The sequence below is a fragment of the Drosophila teissieri genome, chromosome 3L (genome assembly GCF_016746235.2).
Source record: "Drosophila teissieri strain GT53w chromosome 3L, Prin_Dtei_1.1, whole genome shotgun sequence".
Taxonomy (NCBI): Eukaryota; Metazoa; Arthropoda; class Insecta; order Diptera; family Drosophilidae; genus Drosophila; species Drosophila teissieri.
This window is the reverse complement of record NC_053031.1, coordinates 23,235,488-23,263,004: the sequence shown is the minus strand read 5'-3', so window position 1 is coordinate 23,263,004 and position 27,517 is coordinate 23,235,488. Positions and strand designations below refer to the sequence as shown.

At 43.1% G+C, this 27,517-nt stretch overlaps 5 protein-coding genes across 9 annotated transcripts; 2 read left to right on the top strand and 3 right to left on the bottom strand.

Moving 5' to 3' along the window:
• Positions 1-248: 248 nt before the first annotated feature.
• LOC122617220 (cationic amino acid transporter 3) lies at positions 249-9,944 on the bottom strand. Of its 2 annotated transcripts, none has more exons than XM_043792970.1 (3): positions 9,687-9,944; positions 1,601-2,731; positions 249-1,534 (listed from the first exon to the last, which is right to left on the bottom strand). In XM_043792970.1, exons 2-3 carry the CDS (start codon positions 2,727-2,729, stop codon positions 843-845), a joined length of 1,821 nt encoding a protein of 606 aa, XP_043648905.1. In that variant the 5' UTR covers positions 2,730-2,731; positions 9,687-9,944; the 3' UTR covers positions 249-842. The 2 variants fall into 2 exon arrangements, with proteins under 2 accessions (XP_043648905.1, XP_043648906.1); XM_043792971.1 differs by lacking the exon at positions 9,687-9,944 and adding an exon at positions 5,163-5,319.
• A 4,474-nt stretch (positions 9,945-14,418) lies between these two features.
• Positions 14,419-16,045, bottom strand: LOC122617577 (general transcription factor IIH subunit 2). The gene is made up of 3 exons (XM_043793489.1): positions 15,883-16,045; positions 15,488-15,829; positions 14,419-15,436 (listed from the first exon to the last, which is right to left on the bottom strand). Exons 1-3 carry the CDS (start codon positions 15,945-15,947, stop codon positions 14,527-14,529), a joined length of 1,317 nt encoding a protein of 438 aa, XP_043649424.1. The 5' UTR covers positions 15,948-16,045; the 3' UTR covers positions 14,419-14,526.
• A 472-nt stretch (positions 16,046-16,517) lies between these two features.
• On the top strand, positions 16,518-21,052 carry LOC122617575. Its single transcript, XM_043793487.1, has 6 exons — positions 16,518-16,671; positions 17,281-17,364; positions 17,426-17,851; positions 17,914-18,845; positions 18,909-20,175; positions 20,676-21,052. Exons 2-6 carry the CDS (start codon positions 17,307-17,309, stop codon positions 20,771-20,773), a joined length of 2,781 nt encoding a protein of 926 aa, XP_043649422.1. The 5' UTR covers positions 16,518-16,671; positions 17,281-17,306; the 3' UTR covers positions 20,774-21,052.
• Positions 21,053-21,584: 532 nt separating this feature from the next.
• Positions 21,585-23,164, bottom strand: LOC122617576 (tRNA (cytosine(72)-C(5))-methyltransferase NSUN6). Its single transcript, XM_043793488.1, has 2 exons — positions 22,951-23,164; positions 21,585-22,862 (listed from the first exon to the last, which is right to left on the bottom strand). The coding sequence occupies exons 1-2, from the start codon at positions 23,032-23,034 to the stop codon at positions 21,606-21,608; spliced, it is 1,341 nt and encodes a 446-aa protein (XP_043649423.1). The 5' UTR covers positions 23,035-23,164; the 3' UTR covers positions 21,585-21,605.
• On the top strand, positions 23,138-26,713 carry LOC122617578 (ADP-ribosylation factor 1). Of its 4 annotated transcripts, none has more exons than XM_043793493.1 (5): positions 23,138-23,261; positions 25,210-25,518; positions 25,583-25,692; positions 25,884-26,009; positions 26,129-26,713. In XM_043793493.1, the coding sequence occupies exons 2-5, from the start codon at positions 25,371-25,373 to the stop codon at positions 26,291-26,293; spliced, it is 549 nt and encodes a 182-aa protein (XP_043649428.1). In that variant the 5' UTR covers positions 23,138-23,261; positions 25,210-25,370; the 3' UTR covers positions 26,294-26,713. The 4 variants fall into 4 exon arrangements, with proteins under 4 accessions (XP_043649428.1, XP_043649425.1, XP_043649426.1 ...); XM_043793490.1 differs by having other exon boundaries at positions 23,257-23,394; XM_043793491.1 differs by lacking the exon at positions 23,138-23,261 and adding an exon at positions 23,726-23,877.
• Positions 26,714-27,517: the final 804 nt, after the last annotated feature.

Below are 27,517 nucleotides of genomic sequence, written 5' to 3'. Positions count from 1 at the left end.
ACTGTATGGCAGTCCCAGTCCTTGGTGCCAAAAGGAACAATACGCTCCGAATGGTCTGCTCAAGCCCAAAAAGTAGTTTGGTTATGTCGTTGAGACCGGGAAAGTTGCAAAGAATGGAGCTCGAGGACCGACTGCACAAGTCCGTGGATAAATATTTATGAGCCCTCGTTCCGTTTCGGGTCCCCAGGAAAGACAAATGTCTGTGTTGCTAGGCTCACATCTCAATTAAATATAAGAACCACGTTATGTTGAAAATCATTGCATTTTTAATAAACAAGAAGGCACAAAATTCGTTTCACGTTTGGCTAATAATAACAATTGTGGGAGGCTTAGCAGCTAAAAAGCTTAAACACTAAGTGCGGCTACGCTCGGCGAACTGCACGCGTATCCGCGATGACATACATATTATGATACAATTCCATTCACATAACGATATTAATTGTGACAAACATACAAATATGCGACCAATATTAATCTATGTATAAGTATATTTACAAATATCACAACAAATAGGGCATTGCGGCGGAATCGTTTGGCTTGATTAAAATTTGGTTGGTGAAATGGGGGGTAAAACAATAAAATGGTAAAATAGAGTCTGCTCTGAGGTCTCTCTAGAAGTCCTGAGGCGCACAGAAATAATAAATCCCAAGGGCCTGAACAATATAGCCGGCCGAGTGGAGATCTATTTAATTTCCATGCGCAATCTATTCATCTCTCTCACATAAACGTGCTAGCTAAGAAGGCAGATGAGTCTTGGTTCTATTCAGAAGAAGATGCAAAGTCGAATAAAGTTTAAGCTGTGGAAAAGGGTTACAGTATACGGCTAGAAGAGCCTCTGGCCCTTACAGCTTCTCGGAGAACTCGTAAGGCGGGGGCAGTCGGCCGTTTTCGACCTTGTAGTCCGGCTCAAAGCCAGGATTCTCATGCTGTCCCTGGTTCTGCATAGCGTTTGCCGCCACCTCGGCGTGGTTGCGACTCCTGCTTATCTGCGTTGAGTTCCGCATGCCATAACAGAAGTAAATCACGAAGCCGATCACAATCCAAATAAGGAAGCGGATCCATGTGTTCAGATCCAGCTGAAACATCAGGTACAAATTCGCAAAGACGCTAAGGCAGGGTACGAACGGCACCAGCGGCACCTTGAAGGTAAGCTCGATGGTCGACACCGGCTGCATGCCGATCACCACGCAAATAAGGATTAACAGTGCGCCCACCAAGCTGAGGGCCACAATCCCGCCGGTGCTGTCCAGGTCGAAGACTTTCTGGAAGGAGCACCAGACTAGGCAAAAGATGGCGAACACTACAATGCCCACTTTGGTGATTGACGAGGTCATAGAGTTGGGCACCCGGAAGGAGTTGCCGTTAAAGAATTGCCGGAAAACGTTCGGAGCCTTGACAGACACCACCTTGGTCATATCCTCGTCTTGGTAGCGCAGCACTAGCACGCAAATTGCTACGATGGTGTATGCCAACAGGGTTCCAATGGACATCATGTCCACCAGCTGATCCAGGTTAAAGAGCAGGGCCATAATTGCTGAGGAAGAGAAGGACGTAGAGCGATAAATAAAGGGACGAAGACACTTTTTGACAGCATCCTTACATGCAAAGATTCCAGAAACAATGGTGGCCAGGAGCGGCGTTTTCGTGTAGCTGTTCACTGAAGACAGTTTCTTGAACAATATGCCGTCCCTGCCCATTGCGTAGAGAATGCGAGGCAGTGGGAACATAGCACCCAACAGACTAGTGCAGAGCGCAAACACAGCGCCAATGGTCACAATCCACTTAATGGTGTACCACTCGACGGCATCGAATGCGTGCGGGAATGGTGCTTCCTTATCCTGGAGGTAGTAGGGCAGCATCATCGTCAGTACCGTGGACACTCCGAAGTAGGATAGGAAGATTATGATCAGCGACACCACGATAGAGAGCGGAATGTTTCGCTTTGGGTTGATGGCCTCCTCGCCCGTGGTGGCGATGCAGTCGAACCCCACAAATCCGTAGAAGCATTTGGCAGCTCCGGCCATCACTCCAGCAATGCCGAACGGCATGAAGCCGCCCGTGCCAAAGCCCTCAGGAACGTCTTTCTCCGGGATGCGCCAGTTGTCGACGTTGGCGTTCATGGCGCCGGCCACCAGAACGATTGCGATCGTAACCAGATTGACTGTGGTGAAAACGTTGTTCAGGAAGCTAGACTCTTTGGCGCCAAATGCAAGGATGCCTGCCAGGAGTAGCACCATTCCGAAGGACAAAAAGTCGGGGTAGTCACCCAGAAAGTCTACGTCGATGTGCATCGACTCATTCAATGATTGCGACATGGTGTTGTTGATCAGAGAGTCGAAGTAGCCGCTCAGGCCGCGCGCAACTGAAGCTGTGCCAATCACATACTCCAGGATGAGGTTCCATCCTATGGTGAAGGCGACGAACTCGCCAATGGTCACGTAGCTGTATACGTAGGCGCTTCCCGCCTTGGGCACACGGGCGGCGAACTCTGCATAACAGATTCCCGCGATGGCAGACGCTATGGCCGCAATCAGAAAGGAAATGGTCACCGCTGGCCCGGCGGTGTTGAAGGCCACCTGACCAGCAAGCACATAGACTCCCAGTCCCAGAGTACTGCCCACTCCCAGGGCAGTCAGATCAAAGAGGTTCAGAACTCGCGCCAACTGGGACTCGCCTTCGTTCACGTCCTCCGTCTTGCGACGCGTCAGTGCCATCCACAGTTTGGTCATGGCTTAAAAGAATCAGATCGGTCATAATTATGAATTTGTATAACAAAAAAAGCGGGCAGAACATAAAATCTAACCATAACAACCGGCTTATATTTCTGCAATCTAAGCTTAATTCATTAGATCCTAAATTAATCGGTACCATTTTATCCCTCCACTCGATAATAAAAGCAGATGCGTAAACTTATTTATCAGTAGTCAGATAGCACTCTAAAATCGAATATCATTCCTAAATCAAGCTTGCTCACTTATCATGATTATACCCGTCACTCGTAAAGTAAAAGGGTATAATATATAGGCTAAAACTATATACTATATAGAGAGAGTAAAAGGGTATATTATCTTTGAAACGTATGTACCAGGTAAATAAAAGCGTTTCCGACCATATAAACGTTGAGATCACAGGAACTATAAAAGCTATAAAGTTGAATTGAGGCATAGACACAGAGCAAGTATATTAACCGATGTTGCAAAGCCACTCTAACGCCCGCAAACCAATCAATACTGCTACGCCCACCCTTTTGGAACATGTTTTGATATTTTTATTAGATTTTTATTAGTCTCGTACAGTTATTATATATTGATTTGCCAAAAAACTTTTTGCCTATAACGCCTAACCGCCCAAAACTGTTACCTCAAAACCTGTGAAAAATGTTTAGATGTGTTTGAAATTTCTCGTTCGCACTGCCACTAGCTGGTATCTGCCAGTCGAGGAACTCGAATATAGCGTTCTCTATTTATTTTTTTTGGCTACGTCCGGATTGTATAAGTTTTTAATCACTCTAAACTGATTCAGCAAAGTACAATGTCTCGTGTTTTTGGATAATTAATGCTTGTTGCGATTGCCATTGAAATGCTTCTGTGTATATTTAATGAAATAACAAAACATGTATCACCACAATTCAAAAATTATAAATACTTAGAAAGTCTTTTAGCACTTAAAATTCCCAAAGCACAGCAGTTATTTATTTAAATTTTCTAAATGAATATTAGAGGGTCTGACGGTCATGGCTTTCTGACCAACACGTTTATTGCTAATAGTATCCATTACAAACTTTGCAACTTGCTATTTTGTGACCGGCATAATTTAATGATTTTAGACCGTAAAGACTAGCCTCCAATTTGCTTTCTCAAAAAAGTTATATTTTAAAGCTACGAGGATCGACACTTCGAGTATAGTTTCAGGTCAATAAGTCTTTCTGCATTATAAGCGTTATAAAATTGAGGTTTTATAGACATACATGGATGTGTCGTAGAACTCCAACTGCAAATGGATTGTTATTGCACTGGTCATATTTTTGAAAATTATTCCGTATATAATTGGCAATTTGAATTCCGCGCTTAAAGACTTTTTCTCAAATAAATCAGATGTGACATTCTTAAATCTAATGTTCAAAGGGAAACGAGAAACGATTAGGTTTGGTGTTTGTCAGCTCGTAACTTGTTTTTGGGAAACCCAGTAATAATCATAATATTAACGACATAGTTGCCGTATTCGGTCTAATAATCTGCCTGTTCTACAAGTTCACATTATTTAGCATTACCCAACCCCACCGGCCGATAAACCGCCTGGCAGCCAGTGAAGCACGCGCCAGGCTTTATCTTATCGGCCGAAGTTTAATGTAGGAATCTCAGATTAGCTGGCGAAATCGCTGTAAAAACGAGGACCAATGTCGAGGAGCTCAAGAGACTGTAGAGTGGATCGGTTGGATAGATTTCGAGGATGGCAAGCGAAAGCCGGCCTTGATTCTTTCGAGGATCGATGATGATGATGAGCTTTCGCTGGGGCCGTTGCAAGTGCGAGTACTAACAAACCGTCAAATCGGCCGACGGAGTGGTTACAAGTTTATAGCCAACACTTGCACTGATATCGATAACCTGTTTTCACTGAGTTATCTGTTAGCGTACGGTTGTCAACTGGGCTGTAAAAACAAAAGTGTATCCCTGAGCTGGAGCCGCGTAATAAAATGTAATACACTCTATGAGACTGTCAAAAATTATACTAAATGCGAAGCTTGTAGGTCGATAGAACAGCATTTGGAATGACGAGGCAGACAATATAATTAAATCGTGTCTATACCTAATTAGGAGTTGATGTCTATACCGAAGCATAACTATTCCTCGAACATGCTGCGTCGGTGTGGATTTTTATATCTTTTTGTATTTCTTTCTGTTTTTACAATTATTTTCATTATTTTAAGGCTTTTCTTGATAAAAGCTCACGTTGTTCTGGATGGCAATTATGAATTACACAATTTTATTAGCTCGCCATTAAGTTTATGATCATTCTCTTTGCTTTCAGACAGATTGGGGATTGGGCCTAATGATAACAAATCTTATAACGAACCGCCAGTTACCGAGACACCGAGTTTTTTGACACTTTAAAGAACAATACCAATACACACAGTCGGTAAGTTGGTCCTGAAAAACACATACTTTTCCTCTTTATTTTTACGCCGGCTCGAGTCGAAAGTCGCACCGTTTCACTTCAGTCGCGTTAAGGCCAACAAAATAACTGCCGATCAAGTAACCGCGCGCGACGCTCTCCAAAGTGCTTCTGATCGTCGTGTGCTGCTGGCGGATCGGTTAAAGCTTTGGTTTCGCATTTGGCCGACGCGTCGGCAGATTGCTAACAACTTTTTCCCAACGAAACGAAAGCCGTGTCGCCCTGGATTTCCGGATCAATCCGATTCGTGGCCGAGGGCAACATAATATTGGTTTTCGAGGCGATAGGACTGGCCGAGATTCTGAGACTCGGTCTCAGAGCCGTATGTTGAACTCGGGCAACAACTCCCAATTACATAAATATGTCGCCTAATAGCGGGTGTTAGCAGCTGCACCAGCCTCGGCGGGCTGACGTCACCGCGATAAGCTGTTATTGACCGCCGCTCGTGCCATTGATAAGCCATTGTCGAGCGGTTCGGGCCACATTATTTTGTGGATTGCAGGACGGACAATGTGAACTGTGCCCGTCCCGCTCCCCCGAAAGCTACCAAGGGTCTTCGACACGTTGGTACGCCGAAAAATGCGAGTCGAGCAAGCTTCGCCACCGTTAACCATGAAGTTTTTGCCGTAAACTCGGCGTAAACAAAATACAGTCAAGTCGCATAAAACGCATACCAATGAACGCGCGTGGCTATGGCGATCACCTGGCACCCGACCTTGACCCTGTTGGGGGCCTTTATCGCAGCCTGCAACTCCAAGCCCGAAAGACACTAAAATGTTCTGGAAACACCTGCCAGCTGTTCTGCTCGATAGAGAAACACCTTTCGGGCTTACGAAAACTTTTTCATCACGCAGCTCAGTTTTTTTCCACACCTCGACTTGGACTAGACAGGTCTTCAGCCGGGTCCAAATCGCAAATCATAACAAATTCATCAGGCGGTTCGCCACTGCCACTGGGTCTCCGATTTCAAATTTTAAGCGGCGGCTACGTCCCATGACCAATGACTTGTCAAAATACTTCTTGCCTGCCTGGCATGGCCCAAACAGAGACGAGACTGGCTCTTAAAGAGGCAGAGGTGGTGGAAGGGGCTAGTCAAACTCGAAAAACAAATCACAAAGCCCCAAACATCTTAAAATCTCGTTTGCCAGTCCATAGTCCAGCCTACCTACCTCCAGTAGGCCTACTTCTTTGCAACGTGAGTCGCAGTGAGATATGGGCTCCAATCGCCATGCTGCGATTACATGTGCGGCAGTGCAACGGGGTGGCGACGAATAAATTAACAACGAAATCCCAACGTCTCTATTTGATGTGTCATTAACGGCCATCTCGTGGCAGTACCACTCTTCTCAGGGCTCGTCGAGGCATTTTGACGTCAGATTGTCGTTTTGTGACGTCACTGGTGCGTGATGAAAATGACTGCCGGAGATGAAGTAATTGATCGCTAATTTTATTCGATTGCCTGCAAATATTTGAACAATTCATTGACCATGGTTAAGCATTTTCACACCTTCGCCAGACGTCTTGGCCTGTGTAGGGGACTTGGTCTCTCTTGCCAGCGTCACCACTACGTGTCCAAAATGGAGCAGTTGGGAAGCGATATCGGGGGGATTATGGCACGCCAAATCGGTTTACGATCCGCACAATACATTTGCTTTTTAATTTATGAGCCCCCATCTGCGGCCCAGCATTTACGATCCCAGCACGATTGCGTTCAACTGCCGACCTGCCCTCCACTAGCCACCTTTTCAAAGCACTTGACTGGCTCGTTTCAATGAAAAGTTCATAAACACTTCCTTTGACACTTTTCTTGCCTTTATGGCCCTCAATTAGCAAAAGGATTGTAAATATCTTTTCAATTTTATTTCATCTTTCCTTTTCGTTAGATGGGATCAAAGCATTTTTATAGCGTTTCCCAGACGGATAATAAAAATTAGTCAAATTGTATAATCCCACGGGTTCTGGAGCATACAAAAATACGTTATCTTCCCCAGCGGCAGATTAATCGCTCGAGATTTTTGGGCCTACGAAAATCCGAGGGGCAAGAAGACGCACCCATGCATTGGCCTAGTGCAAAGTCGGCCTCCGTCGTGTCGGCGGTGCCATATAATTTCATTTGCCTAATATCTGATGCAATTAAAGTAGGCCCTCATCCATTTGGCAAGTCGCGCGATAAGAGATAACTGCACTGAAACAAGCAACTCCCATATTGTATTTGGCCACTTCGCCGCGACTCGTGAGTTCACCTGATAAGAGATAACAGAAAGGGAGAGAGTGTTGCCCACTCCTCGTCGCATTATCTTAAACATTATCTGGCATGGCCTTTATCGATTCCTGAGGCCGTCCTTACAGCTCCAAGGAACCAGGAATAGACAATGTACGAGCCCGTCCCTTAATCTGACTCTCCTGTCAAACGGGCTCCATTTGATAGACACTCCAGACCTGAATTTCGTGAAAAAAGATTAGGGTGAATACTTTGTCAGAATTTGTTTTCCATTATCAACAGTTTTCGAGCTCGCAAGCTGCGCTGACACTTGTGAAGGACCAATAAGTAGACAATGAGTTTGAAATTGATTGATTGGCTGTTTCTGAGATTTATTTGTCACCGTTAGACGATATTACCGGAGAAGTGTCTAGGTTCCTGTTTGTATGAACATCCTGTTCCTGTATGAACATCTCTTATCACCGAGATTGCTTTTATCATTCACTACCCCAAACCGTCTAATTACGTAGAAGTCAGCGAACTCTATGCATTTTCGGTTTTTTCAGAAAGTTCCACAGCGAACGGGAAAGAGCATTTTCCGAACTCCAAATCTTAACTATTTTTCATTATCCGTCGAGGACGTGCGGGTTGTGGGGAGTTAACCTGCCTATAAAAATGGGTTCTCTTTTAATACAGCTTGTTGAGTGCTCAGTGTTGCTTGCAAATTGTTTGTGACTTTGAAGCTGCCATTTTCGTCCAGCGGGAGAAGTTTTCTTAACTTGACATTCGCGAAGCCTGCTGGACCTGTAAGGGTAACTCTGCAAAATAGCTACATATGTAAATGGTGCGCTAAAAAACAAGTCAAATGGAATGCACAGGGGAAATAACAAGAGCATGCGCCCTCAAATTCCAAAGGGGTGAATCAGAGCCATCTGAGTCCCAGCTAAAGCCAACTTCCCATCACAATCAAAAATTTGTTGTTATCTCTGTAAATCACCGATTACGCGATTACAACGTAATCTTACTCTGATACGGCTCTTAGAGAACAATGTATTTACCTGCTTTCGGCGTACTTTGAATGCTTTAAAGTGATACTGATAATTTTTCTTGAAATCAGCTAAGATTGCCTGTTAAAATTATTGATTAAAATCTGGTTTTGGGGACAACAACAAATCACTCCTATTCCTGAACAGATTATTTTATCAGCTTCGGTTGCCAAGTGCCGTTTACCGTCCTATTTCTCACCGATAGTCGGGCCGATGCGGTGCCGTAAATTATCTGATCGCAGGAAAGTAGGCCTTCAACCTAGCGTAACCTACTCCAAGTACAGATCATCATTGCCAAAACTCCGCTAAGCCAATTCTATGGTGAAGCCATCGCTGATGACCTTCATTGTACCCAGTAACGACCTCTACCAAAATCAATATCAAATCACATTGCTCTCTTTGATTTCAAAATCTGAAAAAGCTAATCCAATTATAACTAGAGAGATTGCTATAAAGAGTTCCTCGACTATTAGATACTTTGTACTCGTACATTTACATTTGTACATTTATACATGAATTGATACAAATAACTCCAAATTAAAATTCAAAATGAGATATTACAGTTTAAAATAGTTTTGTTGTAAAAAGGGAAACCATAGGTATAATTAATTGTTCTAAAATAATAAAATAATAACCTCTCAAATCTAAAAAAATCACCACTGTAAATACTTTAAAAAAACTTGAAACGTAATTTATAATTAAATTTTTCAAAATCTAATCTATAGTTGAGCTCGCCGACTATCAGATACTCGGCTAGTGTAAGTGCAAACGAGTAATTTTTCTGGCATATCAATTGGTTGGGAATATCAAAAATAAAATGAAAAACCTTTCTTACAGTGTAGCCGTGACAGTTTTGGGCTGTTTATGAGCGTTCATAATATTTTTTGGCATAGCAATAGAAATTGGCAAGAGATCTCAAAGTTCTTACGGACGGGAAGAGAGAGAAGAGTAGCCTTATCGACTCGGCAAGTGATCCTGAAACGCTTCCCTTTACTTTTTACATAATTTTCAACGAATATACCATTTAACTCTTCGAATAGCGGGTAGATTTAAAAATATTGTTATTTCTTGCATAAATCTTATTAATTCTTAGGTTTTGTAGTTTAGAAATATGCACATATGTTAACTAATATTCACATGTTTAATGTCGGAAATACTGTACATTGCATACTATATGCGGAATACAAAAACAAAAAGAAAGTCCCAGGGGTATCAAAAATTCAGAATGCCGAAAAAAGCAGTCGACTGCTCTCCAAAACCGGAATTACCGTAGTTTAAGTAAAACTTTCTGGGTTTCAGGTTCGATAGGTTATAACTTTTTCGTGATGTGCAGCAGTGCGGATTGGGAATACAACAATCGACAGTCAAACGACACTTTATTGAAAGAACTTTTCGTAAATAATTTTCGCTTTTTACATACAAGCCTGCGATCGCGTCAAGGTACAACAACAGTAATTAACTCAACTCTCATTCCCGCGCTCCTCGCGAAATGCATTAAGCCCAATCCGCAACAAAACAAACTGCAGACGAATACCCGAGTCGCACATCGTTTTCACATGAAGTGCAAAGAGGAATCAAGAGGAATAAAGAGAAGGTATGGCGATCCGCGCAGAAACTAACGGGACAACACAGTCGGTTACATTTTAATTTCGGCATAAGAATACCATAGCCCAATCCTAATTAAACATTGAACACATCAATTTTAAGATAAATTAATAAATAATATCAAGTTATTTATATATAATAAATAAATTTTTAGATAAATTTATCAATAAAAACGGGGTCTTTACATTGAATATATGGGTGGTTTCGTCCCAGCAGTGACAAGTAAATGATTATAAAACTGGTACATATATACAGTGTTTTAAATTTAAAATGGGTAACAGTTAATACTACAGTAATCAACAACACTGGTGTACTGCAGTAGTACTTTAGTATAGTTCTTCAATCACCTTTACTACAACCAAGTATAGTTAAAACAAGAGAGAAGAAAGAAATAATAAAACGAAAAAATTCAAAACATTTTTCAAAAGTGTGGACGACGCAATATCATGAAACAAACTATGTCTGTGTCTCTGGAATCTGCATTCTCAATCTCAACTATCTAGCTTTTATTGTTCCCGAGATCTCGACGTTCATACGAACGAACAGGCGAACATGGCCAGATCGACTCGCTTATAACGTTTATAGAGTCGGAAACGATTCATTTTACCTGTTACATACTTTTTAACTAATTTCTCACTCTATGGGTTACGGCTATAATGATATCAATTTAGAAACACGCTTTAATATTACTTTTTAAACGAGTGGTAGGGAGTAAAAATTGGATGTATGTAACGTAGGTTACATACAATTCAGCGAATTGATTTTAGATATTAATACGCTAATGTACGCAAACCACTTTATGCTGTATAGTGTACCATACAACATTCCCTTAAATATATAAGTACATCTTGACAATTGGCAAACCAATAACTCACACGATTTCGTACTAAAATACACATATGTATGTATGTATGTACATCTAAGAGCCACATCTTTTAAATATAGGGTTTTCCCGAGCATTGCGTTTTCCCCACGATCCGTGAAAAACAGGTTAAGGCTGTTACGTGCCGCTGCATACTGCAAGCGACTAAGTCTACTGCTCACACTTTAATGCAGTTGAAATCAGGTAAAAACGAAGGAGGAAGATAACTTTGTAAAGCCGATGCTTATATACCCTTGCAGAATATATAAACCAAAACAGGAGCGAACACTTTAGTCGACGAATCTAATACCCTCTTACACTTTGAAAAACAGGATTAAAAACAAGAGAGAACGCATTAGTCGAGTTCCCCGACTATCTGATACCCGTTACTCAGATTGTGGGATTGTGAACTAGAAATTTTAGCACTGACAGTCTTTGGCGGTTTGTGGCTGTTTGAGTAGACGTCGCAAACAATTTTTTGGCAAATCGATATAAATTTACAATACTAACAAAAAAATAAAAAAATATCAAATCATTTCTCGAAAGTGTGGGCGTTGGAGTGGGCGTGGCATGGAATCGACGTGGGGCGTCGGGGAACTCGACTATAGCATTCTCTCTTGTTTTTCAATAAAAGCAACTATATTATATATTCGTTCCGATCCGCCAGTTTCGACTTATAGGTAAAGAATATGAAACTGACAGACGAACATGACTATATCGACTCGGCCGTTGATACAATACATATATAATTTATATATATAGTTTATATGGTCTCCATAACTACGGTGCAAACTTCTGACAGAAATCAATATACCCTCTGCATGGGTACACACTCCCACAGCGGCGTGGCAGAGACTAGTCTTTCACGCCGTCCAAGGCCCAGCGATTTGCATTACGACAAATTAGCAATTCAACATTTATAATTAAAAGTTGTGCACACATTTTGAAGCACTTATTGCATAATTTTGTTTATATGTGTGGGGGTGAAAAAACCGAGTTTACCGACATTAATCGGTGGATTTTTGTTGAATCCTTATTTTTATATAATAAATTAAAATGCATGTGGGTAGGACGGAGATTGGGGGTGGAAAAATAGGATTATCATTTCCATTTCAAATGCCCGGAAGTCATTTGCGTTAGTTGTTGATGTTGTTTTGGAGAAATGAACGGGGGGTTCTTGTTGTGGTTGATTAACAAAGCAGCTGAAAAGAACTAGAATGGTTAATTTCTATTTGTTTGTAAAGTTAATGCGGCTGTAAACAAATAAAAAATTCGCCTACGGCTTCGCTCTAATTTAATTATGAAGCAATATAATAATTTAAAGCTCCGATGCAAATGTGCTAATAAACGCTCCACCCTTTTTCGCCATTCGACTTATTCATTTAACAACATGTAAAATTAAAACAGCACGATATGGGCCCGATCCCCAAAAGCTCTAAACCACATCCCACCGAAATAAACACAATGCCAATGGGGTTTCCCCTTCTTCCGACTTGCGCTTCCGTCTGGGTGTCTTGATTTGGCTTCAGCATTCACAACCACAGCCTAATTATTCATCACTTTAATTTATTGTGATTAAAGTCGACTTGCAAATATCAAATTTTAACCAGCGATGGCAAATTACAAGCCATTCCAAAATATTTAAACGATTTCTAAACAATGCAAATAACTCTGCTAGCTGCAACCAATCAATGAAATAACTTAACAAGTGATTAGCCGCACAGAACTTTTCTACATTAAAGCCTGTCTAGTCCATCCGTCTCCATCTTCATCCTTCTACATTAAATCCTTTCGCGAACACGCCTGCAAAGTTAGGGAACACTTTTTTTGTGCTATTTTTGCACAAATTTTATTGCGCCTAATTTCAGTTGGTTATTCCCAAGTAGCTTTGAATAAATTAGCAAAGCAATTCTGCCAGCAATGGCAAGAAACTAGAACAGGCCCCTTTACTTCTTCAACTTGGTCTTTACTCCAACTCAATCGACCTTTAATTACCGCGATTTACCATACGACAAACGTATGTACACACAAATGTAAATACTATGAGGAGCGAAATTTATTATCTGATTCATTCCACTTTCACATATAATTATCACCAGATTTGTGATTGTGATTTCTCGCTTTTGTGTGGGGTGTGATGCGGAAACGTCTTTATAATGCTTAAATGTATACGGGCAAATTAATGAAAGCTGTCATGATACTGGGCTAGTCAGTAATTAACGAGACAGACTAAACAGTCGGTTTGCGTTTAAAGCAGCTTTAATTGGCGCATATTATTCAGGTTGTTACGGGCTCCGAATAAATGTGTTACCCAGGTGGCCTTAGAAGGTCAAGATCTTTGTTAATGAATTCTATGGCAGATTTTAATAACTGTGGTAACCAACGAATTGAATTGGGACATTGAATTGGGACATTTGGGATTTTAAATGCTCGCGTGTGTTAGACTCATGTGCTGTCCATCAAACATTATAATCTGTGGCTGTTTATAAAATATTTTTGAATTACTTGAAATTTTACTTTACTGTGAATTATTATGTCCGTCTGTCCGAATGAACGCCTTGATCTCAGGAACTATACAAGGTAGAATGTTGAGACTAATCGTGCAGCTTCCAGAGACATAGACGCAGCGCAAGTTTGTCTTCTAACGTGGCCACCCCACTCTTACGCCCACGAACCGCCCGAATCTGTCACACCCAAACTTTTGCAAAAATGGTAATTCTTTTTTTTAATTGTATAATTTAGCTCCTCAATTTCTACCGATATTCCAGAATATGTTGGAATATGTTTCGTTCGTATTTCCACTAGCTGTGTAACGTGTATCTGATAGTCGGGGAACTCGACTCGTTTTCGTGTCTTAACTCTAAAACCAAACCGTATAAGTTCAAAATATTGCTGTTTCAATCATTTAAACATAAATTGACAAATACGATTAGAAACGTATCAGACCTCTTTTTTAGCTTGCGAACTCTTTTTTTTACTACCCTAGTCTGATAAAATACTATTACTAGGTTTAAAGTTCCAAGCATAACACAAAATAAATACAGATTTTATTTCAATACCTTCACAATGTTTATTGCTCTTCAATTAAATGTTTAACTTAAAAAATGAATAGACTGTTTTGGCGGCTTAGCTGAGCTCTAACTGGTTTAATACTAGTTTAAAACAGCGTCATTCATCTCAAATTGTTTATGGTGTCATAGAGCAATATATCCACTCCAAAACATTCTCCCTCTGAACAAAGGTGCTGGCTTTTCCAAATTCACAACACCAACGCGGGTTAACATCTATAAAGCTATAGTTCGAACGAGAACACCTGTAGATGTTGAGAGCTTTTGGATCGATTCGAAACTAAACCCGACCGAATGCGGCAAACACTGACGATGAACTCAAACAAGCTCTAGACAAAAGTGCGCAAAGTTAGCATGAAGCTGCGAGCCTACGACCAAGTAATTTGCTCTACAATTGAGAGGGTTTCACATAACGGCCATAATAATGCTATGCTCACCTCCACAATTATTAACCATAAAACCAGATTTTAATTGATATAACTCACGAACACCCTTTCGAATTGAACTGTATTTTGTTTGCCCCAAATGCGCAGTTGGTAGTTTAAAATATCTACATATTTTTTTGAAAGTCAGTTACATCCCAAACTGTGCGCGCTGCTTCGAGGGCCCTGGGTGCGCATCAACCTGGTCAGGCTTGGAACTTTGCTGGTAAACCAGGCCGTCCACGCCGGGAATGGTGTTGCATCCCACGCAGGCGTGCAAAGTATCGTGAATGAAGATGTCGCAGTCAACGCAGAAATACTGTTTGCAGAAACCGCATCTGAAGACCACCTTATCGGCGACCTTGTCGACGCTTTGCCCGAGGGCTTTGGCACACGCGTAACACTCCCTGACCCCGCTAGTGAGGTCGGAGGACGAAGCAGGCATCGCCTCAAACGGTACTTCTTCAAAGTTTGGCACCGGGAAAAGGTGGTGGTAGGAGCGCGCCAAGTGCGGCGCGGAGACCAGGGTGAGTCCGCAGGACTGGCACTCCACGGGCAGCTCGCAGTACTTGCTGTTACACTGCGGGCAGTGGTGGCCAGTAGTGGTGAGTTCACTGGGCTCCTCCAAGTTCTCTATGTGGCACATGCACATAGACAACGGCGCGTCCTTGCCCTCAACTTCGTTCTTGGTGTGCGGGAAGCCCATACGGATAAGCGAGTTGTGCTGAGTCTTGGCGGCGGGCGGTGGATCTACCTGGGACATGAGTTGATCTCGAAAATGTGCGTCGTCCAGAACAGCCCCGAAGGTGCCCATTGTTTGCTGGGTGAGGTAGCGGGCCACGTGAATCTCAGCCGACAAGGAAATAACTGAGCAGCGTATGCCCTCCTTTTTCAACTCGTCGATCGTAATTTTAATGTCGACAGGATCACAGGTGGTAAGCGAGCCCATGATAATGACGATCTCGCGGGAGGCGTGCGACGGCACCACCTTGAGCGATTTTAGCGCCAAATCCAGGCCGTTTTGAAGCGACGGCTCGCTGGTCAGGGACACGTTGGCCAGGCTAAAACAAGGAGAAAGTAAGTGGAGAGCGCTGATTTTATTTGAAACCTACCTCTCTAGCGCTTTGAGGTGCACGCGCGAAGTGCCGGTAAGATCGGTCACCTTCTCCGCTCGTTTAGCCTTTAGCGCTATGATTCCCAATTGGCTGATGGGGTTTTGGTCGAAGAACTCCTCGATAAACAGCTCCAGCAGCTTGACGGTGCAGCGTAGTCGTGTGGGCTTTAGATCAGGTACGCTCATGGACTCAGAACAGTCTAGCACGAGGAACATGTGGCGCATCATGCCCAGGCGGTTCTGCTTGGTCTTTTGAGCTTGCCTCTGGCGTTTGGCCTTCTGAATGATCTCTGCGATGGCCCCATCCAGCATCCCATCCTCGTCGTCCTTGATGGCCTCCCTAATAGGATTAAAAGTAAGTGCGGCCTTACATTGTCACACACAACATCGCACCATGTCTTTTCATAGCCCGTTTCCCAGCGGTACTCCTTCTGGTCCTCTTGCTCATCGTCGGCCATCTTCGCGGTCCTGATGCACTACCAAGTCAAAGCAAGAAAGGCATTCAACGCTCAATAAAATGCGCCGGCTGATGAAACAGTGTGTACACACAGGGCCTGCGATAAATACAATGTACTGGGTTGCCACACTAGGTAAGAGCCATACTATTTATATTATAAATATTTACAAATAAAGCGATGCATAATTAAATAATTTTAATAGTATTTAATATTAACAAAAATTACAATAATATTATTATTCCATAGTGTCCAAAGTTGCCATATCGTTAAGTATTCCCACCACGATACGTGATTGGCTAACTAAGTGCATCGCCACGCGGGCGAACTGAAAAGAGCGCTACACCAGAGGTTTGGGCATTAAAACCCACGTATGCATTGAAGCCCGCGTATTTATATAAAATATATTCGAAAAAAAGCTTTGAAATCTTTAAATTAACTGAATTGCAATTAGTTTAAAGCTATCAACAGCTAGTGCACTCCCAATCATATTAAGTTTTATGATCTTTAGTAACGAAGCGCATTTAAAGGTCCACATAGCCGAAATAAAATAATCACAACACTTTCCGTGCAGTCGAACTAATTTCGCGTTTGGCATTCAGAGTTCGCGCTTACAATTGTGAGCAGCAGCAGAGCTGCTCGTGTTGAAAAATCGGGAGTCAGTTAAATTAAAATAACCGTTCAAAACAGCATTCACTTTGATATTTATCCAAAGTTGTTTATGAAGGTGTGTACCAAAGTGTCCTGGAGAAATGTTACAAAAAAAATAATACTGAATGAGGCCGACTTGCAAACAGCCCACATATTTATTGCAACAAAGTTTTAGCGGGCAATATGAAATGCTGTACTAGGATACTATTTAAACGATTTATAAAATGTTGTTTTAATGAAAACTAATTATATCGAGACAAAGTGTATTATTTATCTTATTTTTAGTTTGGTTGGGCTACAAATGCCTTTGTAAAAGATAAATTTAAGTAAATAAAGACGCATTACGCATAAATTGTGCTTTTTATGTGTTCCCCTATAGTTTATACTACAAAAGTTCGGCGGCTCGATCTTAATGATCTTAATGTGGTACTTGGTGTTTTTTTCGGCTGCCTTAGCGGCGCTGCATTTTGCCCATTGCAGATGTACATATGCTCGAACTCACCATATCGTACACACACCGCAGACAGCGACCGTTCGCGTTGCCACCTGGTTCAAGTTGGCACAAACACACCACGGCACTGTACTTTTTCTTTGCCGTTTACCTATATTTGAAAACCAAGCAATAACAAATAATCAAACTCAATTTAGCAATCTTTAAAAGTCACTCTTTCAATGCTCTATACAGAGGCTTGGGCGCTGGAGTCGTGAATAATGTTGGCACAGGAGATTGCACCCACAGAAATTGGCAAACACGCAAACATTATCAGAGGTGAGTGACTAAAAACATTGGCCAATTCATTTTATTGTCAATTTTATGTTTTACTCTGCAGCTGCCCAGGAGGAATTGGCAAACATGGACGTTCTTGTGTGTGGACGATGTCTCCGGGCCTACAACTTCGTGGAAGAGTTTCAGGTCCATAAAGAAGATGCATGCGAGAAGGAAAACGCCAATCTAAAGGAATCGCTCGACACCAAGCCCACCATATGGGCTTTTACGCTATGGAAGGCTACTCAGTTGCACACGCGCAAGGACGCGATCGGAAATTCGTGGGCCTTGTACCAGCATTGGGTAAAACTGGAGGATAGCGTCCGCGAGCCGTGGATTGTGGCCGGTAAGACCATACAGTCTTTCGGAAAAATTGCACACGGACAACTCCAAGACATGCCCGTGCGGATCACAAAGACTGTGGTCAATCCAAACAATAATAATACATCAAACAGCAACAACAACAACACGAGCGTCTCCCCTACCAGAAGTAATAAAAATATGTTTTAATAAATGTTACATGTTTATATTAAACTTTATTCAAATTGACAGAATCCCCAGCCGGTAAGCTACCCACGTTAGCCAATCAACTAAAGGATACGGAAAACGAAAGGCCCAAGTCTAAGCCGGGCACACCAACGCTTCCCTCAGTTGCCTCTGCCGGGGCCGTCAAGCCCAACAACCGTATAGCCATCAGGATCGATTCCAAGACAGAGCAGCGCACCGAAGAGCCAGTGGAGAAGATAGTCGCTAAGCGCTTTAATCCGCGCCGTAAGACCCACGAGTATTTGGTTAAGTGGGTTGATCGATCGCACCATGAAAACACCTGGGAGGTGATGGCCAATCTAGAGCGTGTGCCCTACTTTCTACAGATGTTCGAAAAGCAATTGGCGCGGCAGAAACTTACTAGAGAGAAGGGTCTGGATGCTCTGAAGCGCATACAGCCAGCAGGGACAAACGCAAAGGCAGATACTGCCACCCCACTCAGCCCACTTACGGCGTCGTCACAAGTATCGCCATCTTCTCGACCCTCGCGCACTTCCAAAACCAAGGCCATGGACTCCTTTAAGCAGTGGGTCAATGAAACCGGCGGCGGGGATGGATCCTCCTCGCCCTCCTCGGCAAACGAAGATGAATCAGCCACAGAACAAGAATGGCCACTGTCTTCAGGAGCGATCAAGCGAAAGCTGAACCATACAGACTCAAGCTTGGAGGGGAGCGGGCTAAATGACTCGATGGACCTAGAGGACCTTGAAGAGGATCTTCCGTCCCACACCGTGAAGCGTCTAAAAAACGGAGGAAGCTCCGTGCAGCTGAACAAGCCACGGATTCAGCCCACGGAAAAGCAGCAGTCTAAAATGAATGGCAACTCCACCGTTTCCGCATCCGTAACGGAACAGAGAATGGGTGAAATCATCTATACTGAGGACAGCACCAGCTCCGGCATGTTTCGCAAGCCTGAGATGCCAAACACCATCAATTTGGTATTAAAAAATGCTGTTTTTACGCAGCAGTCAATTATTAAAAATGTTTTTAATTCGTTGCAGAAAAAGGAGAAACCAGAGTGTCCCGTGCGGTATCTTTCGCGCTCCGAGGTGGCCAGCAGCACAAGAGGCGTTTTTCGGGTTGAAAGTTCTGAGGCGCCGGCACCAGTTTCGCCTGCACCCGCGCCGCAAAAGGTGAACGCCGCGCCGCCCGCCACAGGCATAGTCAAGCGCTTACCACTGGCTAGACCTGCGCATTCAGGCGCTAACTCGCCCATCACTGTAGGCCAGCGACAACAGGTGCTTCGCAACCCCGGACCAGCCCCCGCCACAGCAGCAGTTCAGCGCCGTCCTGGGGTGGGTGGTATATCCCATGTGCGCCAAAACTTGCAGCAGACGCACAGCCGGGCCCACCCGAGTGGACGAGTCCTTGCACGCGCCGGTGTCGGAACTCCGCAACAACGCCAACAAGTGCCAACTTCTCAGGGTGCCAAGGCAGTCACGCCAGAGCAAAAGATTTTACAACTGTCAAAGTCAGGGGACTTGAAAGTGACGCGTAAAGTAGTGACCCGGGAAGAGTTGTTGGCTCAGCGCTCTGCCCAGGCACGCCAGCGACAGGCTCTGTCTCAGCAGCAGTCCAGTCAAATACAGAAAGTCACTCCTGGCCGGCAAAGGATAGCTCCCAAGCCAGCAATCCAGCCAACGCCCCTGCAAATGGAACTGGAAGATGAGGTTCATCAGCACCAAGCTCAGTTGTGTCCAATCACCGGCAAGCTCATTGGTCAGGAGGAGACCCAGCTGCAAATGGAGCAGGAGCAACAGCAGGAGCAACAACGCGAGCAGTTGGAGGCCGCGGCGCAGGCCCTTTTGGGCAGCGATCAACAAGTTCTTACCAACGAGGACGGCTCGGCTTTGTTAGTGCGGGGAGAGGACGGTACTGTTTACCAGGTAGCGGGAAAAAATGCGGAGGGACAAACGATTCTTGTAACCCAGGGCCCGGATGGAGAACAGCAATTTGCGTACGTGGCAGCCGCAGAGGGAGAAGACCAGGATGTTCTTTCTCTTGACCACGCAGTGGCCGAGGCCGTTCAGACAGGGGAACACGTTGAGTCTCACGGTGTCGGAGCGACTACGGCGGACGGTGAACAAATTCTCGTATCCATGACAGAGGAGGAGTTAGCGCAACACCAGGTGCTTCAGCAGGTAGAGGCTTCTGCCGCCGGAACCGGAACACCACCCACAGCTCAGATCCATATCACGACCTCAGACAGCGATGGCACGGAATCTCAGATACCAGCCGAGGTGGTGCAGGCTGATCTGCCTTCACCGGGTAAGTAGTGTTTTTATGCGTTAATTAATAAAATTCATACAATTTGTAGGGTATCAACACTTAGGTTTGACTAAGGCAGCTTCTGTTGGTTTTTTTTTTCAGTTAATCGTATATAAAATAGGTATACTAGTAATAGTAACTAGTATGTAACAGACATAAACTTTTGGATCCTATAAAGTAGAAATATATATTCGTTGACACGACGGCTTGTAATCTGGAAATGTCCGTCTGTCTGTCCGTATGAACGTGATATTTCGAAAACCATTAAAGCTAGAATGTTAAGATTAAGTATGCAGATTTTTGAGACGACGAGGCAGTCCAAGCTTGTTTCAGAAGATTGACACGTCCACACCGTCTATTCACTGTATGTAATAGTCGGTAATTTCAGTAAATTTTCTGGGACCACATAAAAGCAGGTGACTGTAATTTAATATTAGAGGATTATTCTTTAAAAACTGAATTTGTAACTACTTGTTCTTTTTTTTTGCTATCTGTTTTAGGAGGTACACGTCGCGTTGTTTTGTTGCTACAGGATGGCACCTTCATGATGACCGAGATGCACGAAGATCAGTTTAAGACTCTCAACATCCCAACGTAAAATCATGTTAATAGAACCCGTACATATAATTAGGCTTAGTTTATAAGCCGAACATTTTGAAAGAACATGACGTTGATATGTTCTTCCCATTTCCACTTTTGTTTGGCCCTAGCCATCCAATTGTGTTGGCCATGAGTATGCACCACCAATGACTGAGGGTCGTGTTGTCTATTAGTAAATATTATTTTATCAATAGCATACCGGGAACCACAACGCTGAACCCCCAGCGAAACATAATAATGCGCCAAGAACGATTAAATAAATTATGCGAATACCTTATCTAAAAACATTATTTATTCGTGGGCGGCAAGCTGTTTTTACTATATTAGTGACTGCAGCCAAGTTGAGAGATTCCGCCAGGGTTAACAGCCTTTATGTTTGTTCTCATATTTTGAATTATAGTCTTGATTGCCTAAACCACACAAATAAATAAGGCATTTATCAGGGCGTCATCAATGATTGGTAATATGGATTTCCTCCTAATTTACAAGTCGTAAAATTAATATGTATATCTTTGTCTTAGAAAGTTTTAATGGTTCCCGAAATGCAAAATTTGCTTTTTTAATAACAATAACGGACTTAGAAGTAAGTAAAATTACAACAGATATAAATTGTAAATTATTTAAGTACTTTTAAACTACAAAGCAAAAGGATAACATCATGTTTCTCCATAAACATAACGTAAGCAGCTATGGGAGAGCATTTTCAAATGCTTTTCACAGCGTATGTCTCACTTAAATCTCTCAAAGGCCGGCTTACTATTGCAAATCAAAACGAATATTTAAATTATCGAGCCCAATAAACAAAAGAATTTCAGTAAAGATTAATTTATTTATAACTTTTTCTGAAACTTGGCAATAAAAAAACCCACCGTATCTGCATTTGCTCCGGTCGGGCCGAAGCGCTGCAATAGACGAGACTTACATGTCTCGAAACCGGGAAGCGAAAGTCCGGAACCGCCCCAGCGGGGAGTGGCATCTGTTAGGTGCAGCTCGGAAAATTTTTCCAGTGCCCAGGCTACAATGCATTCGCACTCATCCTCTGTAACGGTGCACGTGCTATATACGAGGATGCCGCCAGGACGAAGAAGCTGCACTGCCTGTTGAAATAGCCGGCGCTGAATATTGGGATATGACGACAAGACCTTGGCCTGTTTAATGCTGCAGGACAACTGTGGCCGGTTGCCAAGGCCACTGCATGGCGCGTCGAGCAAGATTCGGTCAAAGCTTGCACATGGAAACGGAGGCCCAGTGAATTCTCCAAAGGGTAAAGATGGTGCTTCCGGTGCCAATACCTTAGTGGAGTCAAAAACATGCGCCGTAATGCTCTTGTAGCGTTTTAATTTGAGCAGCATGCTGCGGACGCGACTTGCCGAATTGTCTAGGGCCACCACAGATCCCCCATCGCCTATCAACTCGGCTATGTGGCTCGTTTTGTTACCCGGAGCCGCACACATGTCCAGTATTCGCTCGCCGGGCTGCGGATCTAGGACGCGGACGCACACAATAGAAGGCAGGTTCTGCAACAGGCCGTCTTCGCTGCTTAGATCCCCCAGCGAGGGCACTCCGCTGACGGTGGACTGCATTTCCACGGCCACTCCAGTGGCGGGCTTGTCCGCGTTGTTGAACAGCTGATACCGCTGCATTAACACCTTGCCCGTACCCAGGAAAACTTTATTCGGACTTTCGTACCGCTTGACTGCCCCGCGCTTGCATTTTCCATCCAGATCTGCGTAGACATTGACGAGTTCCTCCTGCTCGGTGTTAGACTCCATAGCTAGAACACCGGGGGCGTATATGTGGGCACCTCGCAATAGTGCAGCTCCGCAACTAGTGTCAACCATTATCTCCTTGAGCTCGGAGTCGGCATGGGCTTTTGTAAGCTGTGAGTCTAGCGGATCAATGCACAACATCTCGGGTATGTTTGGCAAGCAGTAAACTTTTGGAGATTTTACACCATAGCGAGCGGCAAGTTTTTCTTCTATCTTTTTCCGAAAGGCGTCAACGGAACACCGAAGAGTATTCACCCTGTACGTGGTGACTTTGGGAGTGAGACACAGCCATTCCAGCAGCGGAGCAAGTGCATCCGACTTGATAAAACCAAGAACCAACAGTTAATCAAATTGGAAAGCCAAATTTCCTTAAAAATACGGACTTGCGCACATGGATAGTACGTACATTCACTTTAAGGATATCGGCTTCCAGCAGCGGCTTCCCCAATAATGGTGTTTTAGGGTAAAACATCAAAATAGGATCGTACATTAATTTAGTTCAAATCACCTGGATATTAAACTATCGATTCGGCATAGTGCGACAATGATGAATCGATTAATCCTTATTATTGGCAACTCTAGCCGAGGTGGCGAAGAAAAGACGTGGCAGCATTTTCCGAGTTTTCACCACGGGACTGAGCAATATTGACATCCCGCACTAGCTCATGGGCCAATAGGGCCCGCTCTGCGACCATCTCTATCGGCAACGTTTATTTGGTGAGTTTGCAGTTTTTTCAACAGCAAGTGTATTCTCGGTCAAGTTTTATTTTGCTCTGTGATTTTAGACATTTCCAAGCAGAAGTTTTTAAAATTTCCGCTCCTACCCGTGTGCATTTGATTCAAGTAGTTGGTGCGTATGTGTTTTCAATTGAAATAAGGGGTGGTATATGAGGGCGTAGGTACTTTTTCATGATTTACAGAACTTCCGCACTAATGTAAGGTTGTTGGTATGTGTGTTCAGTGTAGGCTATCCACGCACACTCACGCAGCGAACGCGGCAGTGGTGAATAGTGGAAATATTAGTATTGGAAGCCGCCCGAATTTATCGTCAGTGTTTTGTTTATGGCATTTTCATATCAGGAGACAAGAACAAGCTCTCTTTTAATCACTAACGCCGTCTGGAATCAAATAACTAGGCAAATTATATAATCGGCAAAAATTGGCCAACTCTGCTTAGCAGAGAACAGTGACTTGTGCTCATCGACTATCGGAAGGGGGTGCTATCGATACGTTTCTCCCCATTATCTTTCTATTCGCAATTCGGTGTGTGGTGTGTTTGGCAGCAGAGAAAATTCAATCAAAGAAAAGTCCACGAAAAAAGACAGATTTATCGGTAAATGAACGTGTAAAGTGCTTCTGAAGAAAACGCATCTCAGTTAAAAGACCGAGTAACTTCAGACGGTTCTTTGTGTTCTTAAAAAAAACAAGGAAAGGCGGCCGCCGCATTTCACCAACCTAAAAGAAAAAGCGTACGTCACTCACACAGACGTAGGCAACCACGTATAGAGTTCAAAGTTGTCCGATCCCGATCCGAAACCCAATCAAAAGTGGGCTAGTCGCGAAATGTTTGAAGATGAGACTTGGGCTGATGAAGCGTTAATCTTTGAACAGCGACGTCTGCGTCCGGCAGCGTACTTTTAAGGTGGAATTAAAGGCAGCAAAGGCAGGGCCGCTCAACGCAGTTGGCAACCCTGTCGCCTGCTGATGTGTATGTGAGTGTGAGATGGTGGACTGCCCCGCTTCCCTCATTACTAAATTAAAAGCTGCTACGTGTAGTTTTCGATTTCGGCTGCTTTCAAGCCAACTATCGTCAGCTGGCATCAGCCTCTTCTCAGTAACGTAGAGCACCTATCTTTGCGCACTACCGGTAGGCAACAGCCATCTCTGGATTGTTGGGGTCCCTATAAATGGTTATTTGGGCATTCAATTGCTGTCAAACGAAAGGTTTCTGTATGTTTCGCTGGCATCACTTAGCCATTTTGTGTTTGTGCAAAATGGGTTTATTGGGTTTCTTGATTTTAAAGTGAATTGCGTAGCCATCGGTTGCAGTCTGCTCGATTGCGGGGATCAAAAATTCGGAAGCGGTGACTCACTGCAGAGTTCGGTAAGCTTTACCTCGCCAAGCAAGTTTGCCGAAAACTGCAAGTTACCTGGCTTTTGCCCTTATCATTCACGCACTTTTCAGCCCGCACGTTTCTTGCATACTAGGAGTAAAATGGGCGGAGGAAGTTGGGAGGGCGGCGCCGAGCGCCGACAGAGTCGTCATCGTTTTATATTGAAAATCGATATCTTATCACCAGCCGCTAGCGGAGCACACACTAAAAGCAAGCGACTTGTGTTTTATACATCCTCCCTTTTGCGTTATTAATAAGTGTGCAATTAATAATATTTCCTGATTTTCGCACACTGACACATTAAAAACGTCTTCATTACAATAAACAAAACGAATTTTGTTAGCGATTAGGCTCTTTAGGTTTTGTTATGACTCAGAGTGGCTAACAGCAACACGTCAGAGCGATCGGGTAGCACAAAAGTGAATCAAGCAACAAACGAGCTTCGCGCTACACGCGTTCTTTAAGTTAGTTTTAGTGTTCTATGCTAGTCAGAATCTGCCTGCAACGAAAAATTAGCGAATACAACTGCCAATTTTTTTGACTCTTCACAGATTCTCCCAGTCCATGCACACAAGTCCGCAGTTTGCATATTCTGATCGGTATTGCAACTCGGATTTGAACTTGTCATAATTCCAGCCAGCAGACAGCGAGCAGACCAACTTGAGATCCAACTCCCTACGACTATTGAGCAAGCGAAAGACAAACAGCAGCCATGGGAAACGTATTTGCGAACTTGTTCAAAGGCCTATTCGGCAAAAAGGAAATGAGAATATTGATGGTCGGTTTGGATGCCGCTGGTAAAACCACAATTCTGTACAAACTCAAATTAGGCGAAATTGTTACAACGATACCTACCATTGGTGAGTATCTTAGCCCCTTTACTGTCTCTTTCCCATATCTAACATTCTATGGTTCTCTCCCTAGGTTTCAATGTGGAGACTGTAGAATACAAGAATATTAGCTTTACAGTGTGGGATGTGGGCGGCCAAGACAAAATTCGTCCCCTGTGGAGGCACTATTTCCAGAATACACAAGTAAGTGTTATTTCAGCTTTTATTCATATTGCAGGTACTACATGATGTTAACAACTTGTAATGATTATTCATTGTGATTATTCAAAGTTTATTTTGTTTCAAGACGGGACTGACTCTATTACTTTAGATATCTACGGTCTATGATTTAAGCCAGAACAATTACAGTAAAGTTTTCATCTGAATTGTTCCAGGGTCTCATCTTCGTCGTGGACAGTAATGACCGAGAGCGTATCGGGGAGGCGAGAGAGGAGTTGATGCGCATGCTGGCAGAGGACGAGCTGAGGGATGCAGTCTTACTAATCTTCGCAAACAAACAGGTAGGTTCAAGCTAAGGCTGTCGGGTTCAGCAGCCCGGGTTATGTTTATTGCCAGTTAATTGGCCCTTATATTGCTATACTAGAATTGCACAAATCTCTCTTTTCTGGGATCATTTTAGGATCTGCCAAATGCGATGAATGCGGCCGAAATCACCGACAAGCTCGGCTTGCACTCACTCAGAAACCGTAACTGGTACATTCAGGCGACGTGTGCAACTAGCGGCGATGGGCTCTACGAGGGACTCGACTGGCTGTCCAACCAATTGAAGAACGCTAATCGCTAATTAAACACTAAAACTAAATCAACAATATGAATACAACTAACTCTGATTTCAAGCAAGCCGAAGCAGTTAACCAGCAACCAGAACCACAGAAAGAGCGGCTGAAGAATATCCAACATCCAGCGGTGTAAATCGACATCAGAAGGAATTATCACAAAACAGCAGCGGCACCAACACCAACAACAAGAGCAGCAGATCTTCGCATAACTTAAAGGGCTCCTCATGTCCGTATTTCCAAACAAGAAACTGAAATTGTTTATTGAATTGCAAAAACATAACCTTTCAAGCAGCATATAAAGAACGCTATAATTTAATTAAATTCGTATACATAATTATTCGATGTTTAAAAGCAAAACGATTAAAAGAAAAGCCCAACCAATCACACGAGAAAGGAAACTATAGTATATGGTATAAAAATGTCTTTTTTAAGTTATTTTTGTCCTCTCCCTCCCCCTCATCAAAATATATATTTCTTTTTAATTTTATAAATATAAAAGTAATATTAATGAGAAAAAACTGTAATTGTAATTGCTCTTTAAAAATACAACAAATACCATTTTAATTTTTAACCCTTCTGTTTCTTGTTGTCGCTTGGCCACGCAAAATCCATTAAAACTCACGCATATACATAAGATCATATTAAAAAGGAAAGTACTACTTAAAAGGTAATATAAAATAAAAATTTAAATAATGGAAATTCCAGGTCTGCTTAAGATGTTTGCAAGTGCGTTTCAAAAAGTCCGCGCAAAATCGTATTTGTGTATCGATACCCCGGTACCATGCACGTCAGTTGGCTATCGAACTGTCCAGAAGTGCTTGAATTTTGGAATTTAACGTTGAACAACACTAAGCGACCAAATGTCGGTAAAATCATTTCATTATTTAATTTTGTAAGTGAGCAAAAGAATAATTAAAAGAAAAGCACAGCATGTCGGCCAAACAAAATTCCAAGAAGTTCAAGTGGGCGCTGGACTCTAACCAACTGAAAAACCCTAATCGCTCAATAAACACTAAAACTAAAGCAACAATATGAATACAACTAATTCTGATTTCAAGCAAGCCGAAGCAGTTAACCAATAATCAAAACCACAGAAAGAGCGGCTGAAGAATATCCAACATTCAGCGGTGTAAATCGACATCAGACGGAATTATCACAAAACAGCAGCGGCACCAACACCAACAACAAGAGCAGCAGATCTTCGCATAACTTAAAGGTCTCCTCATGTC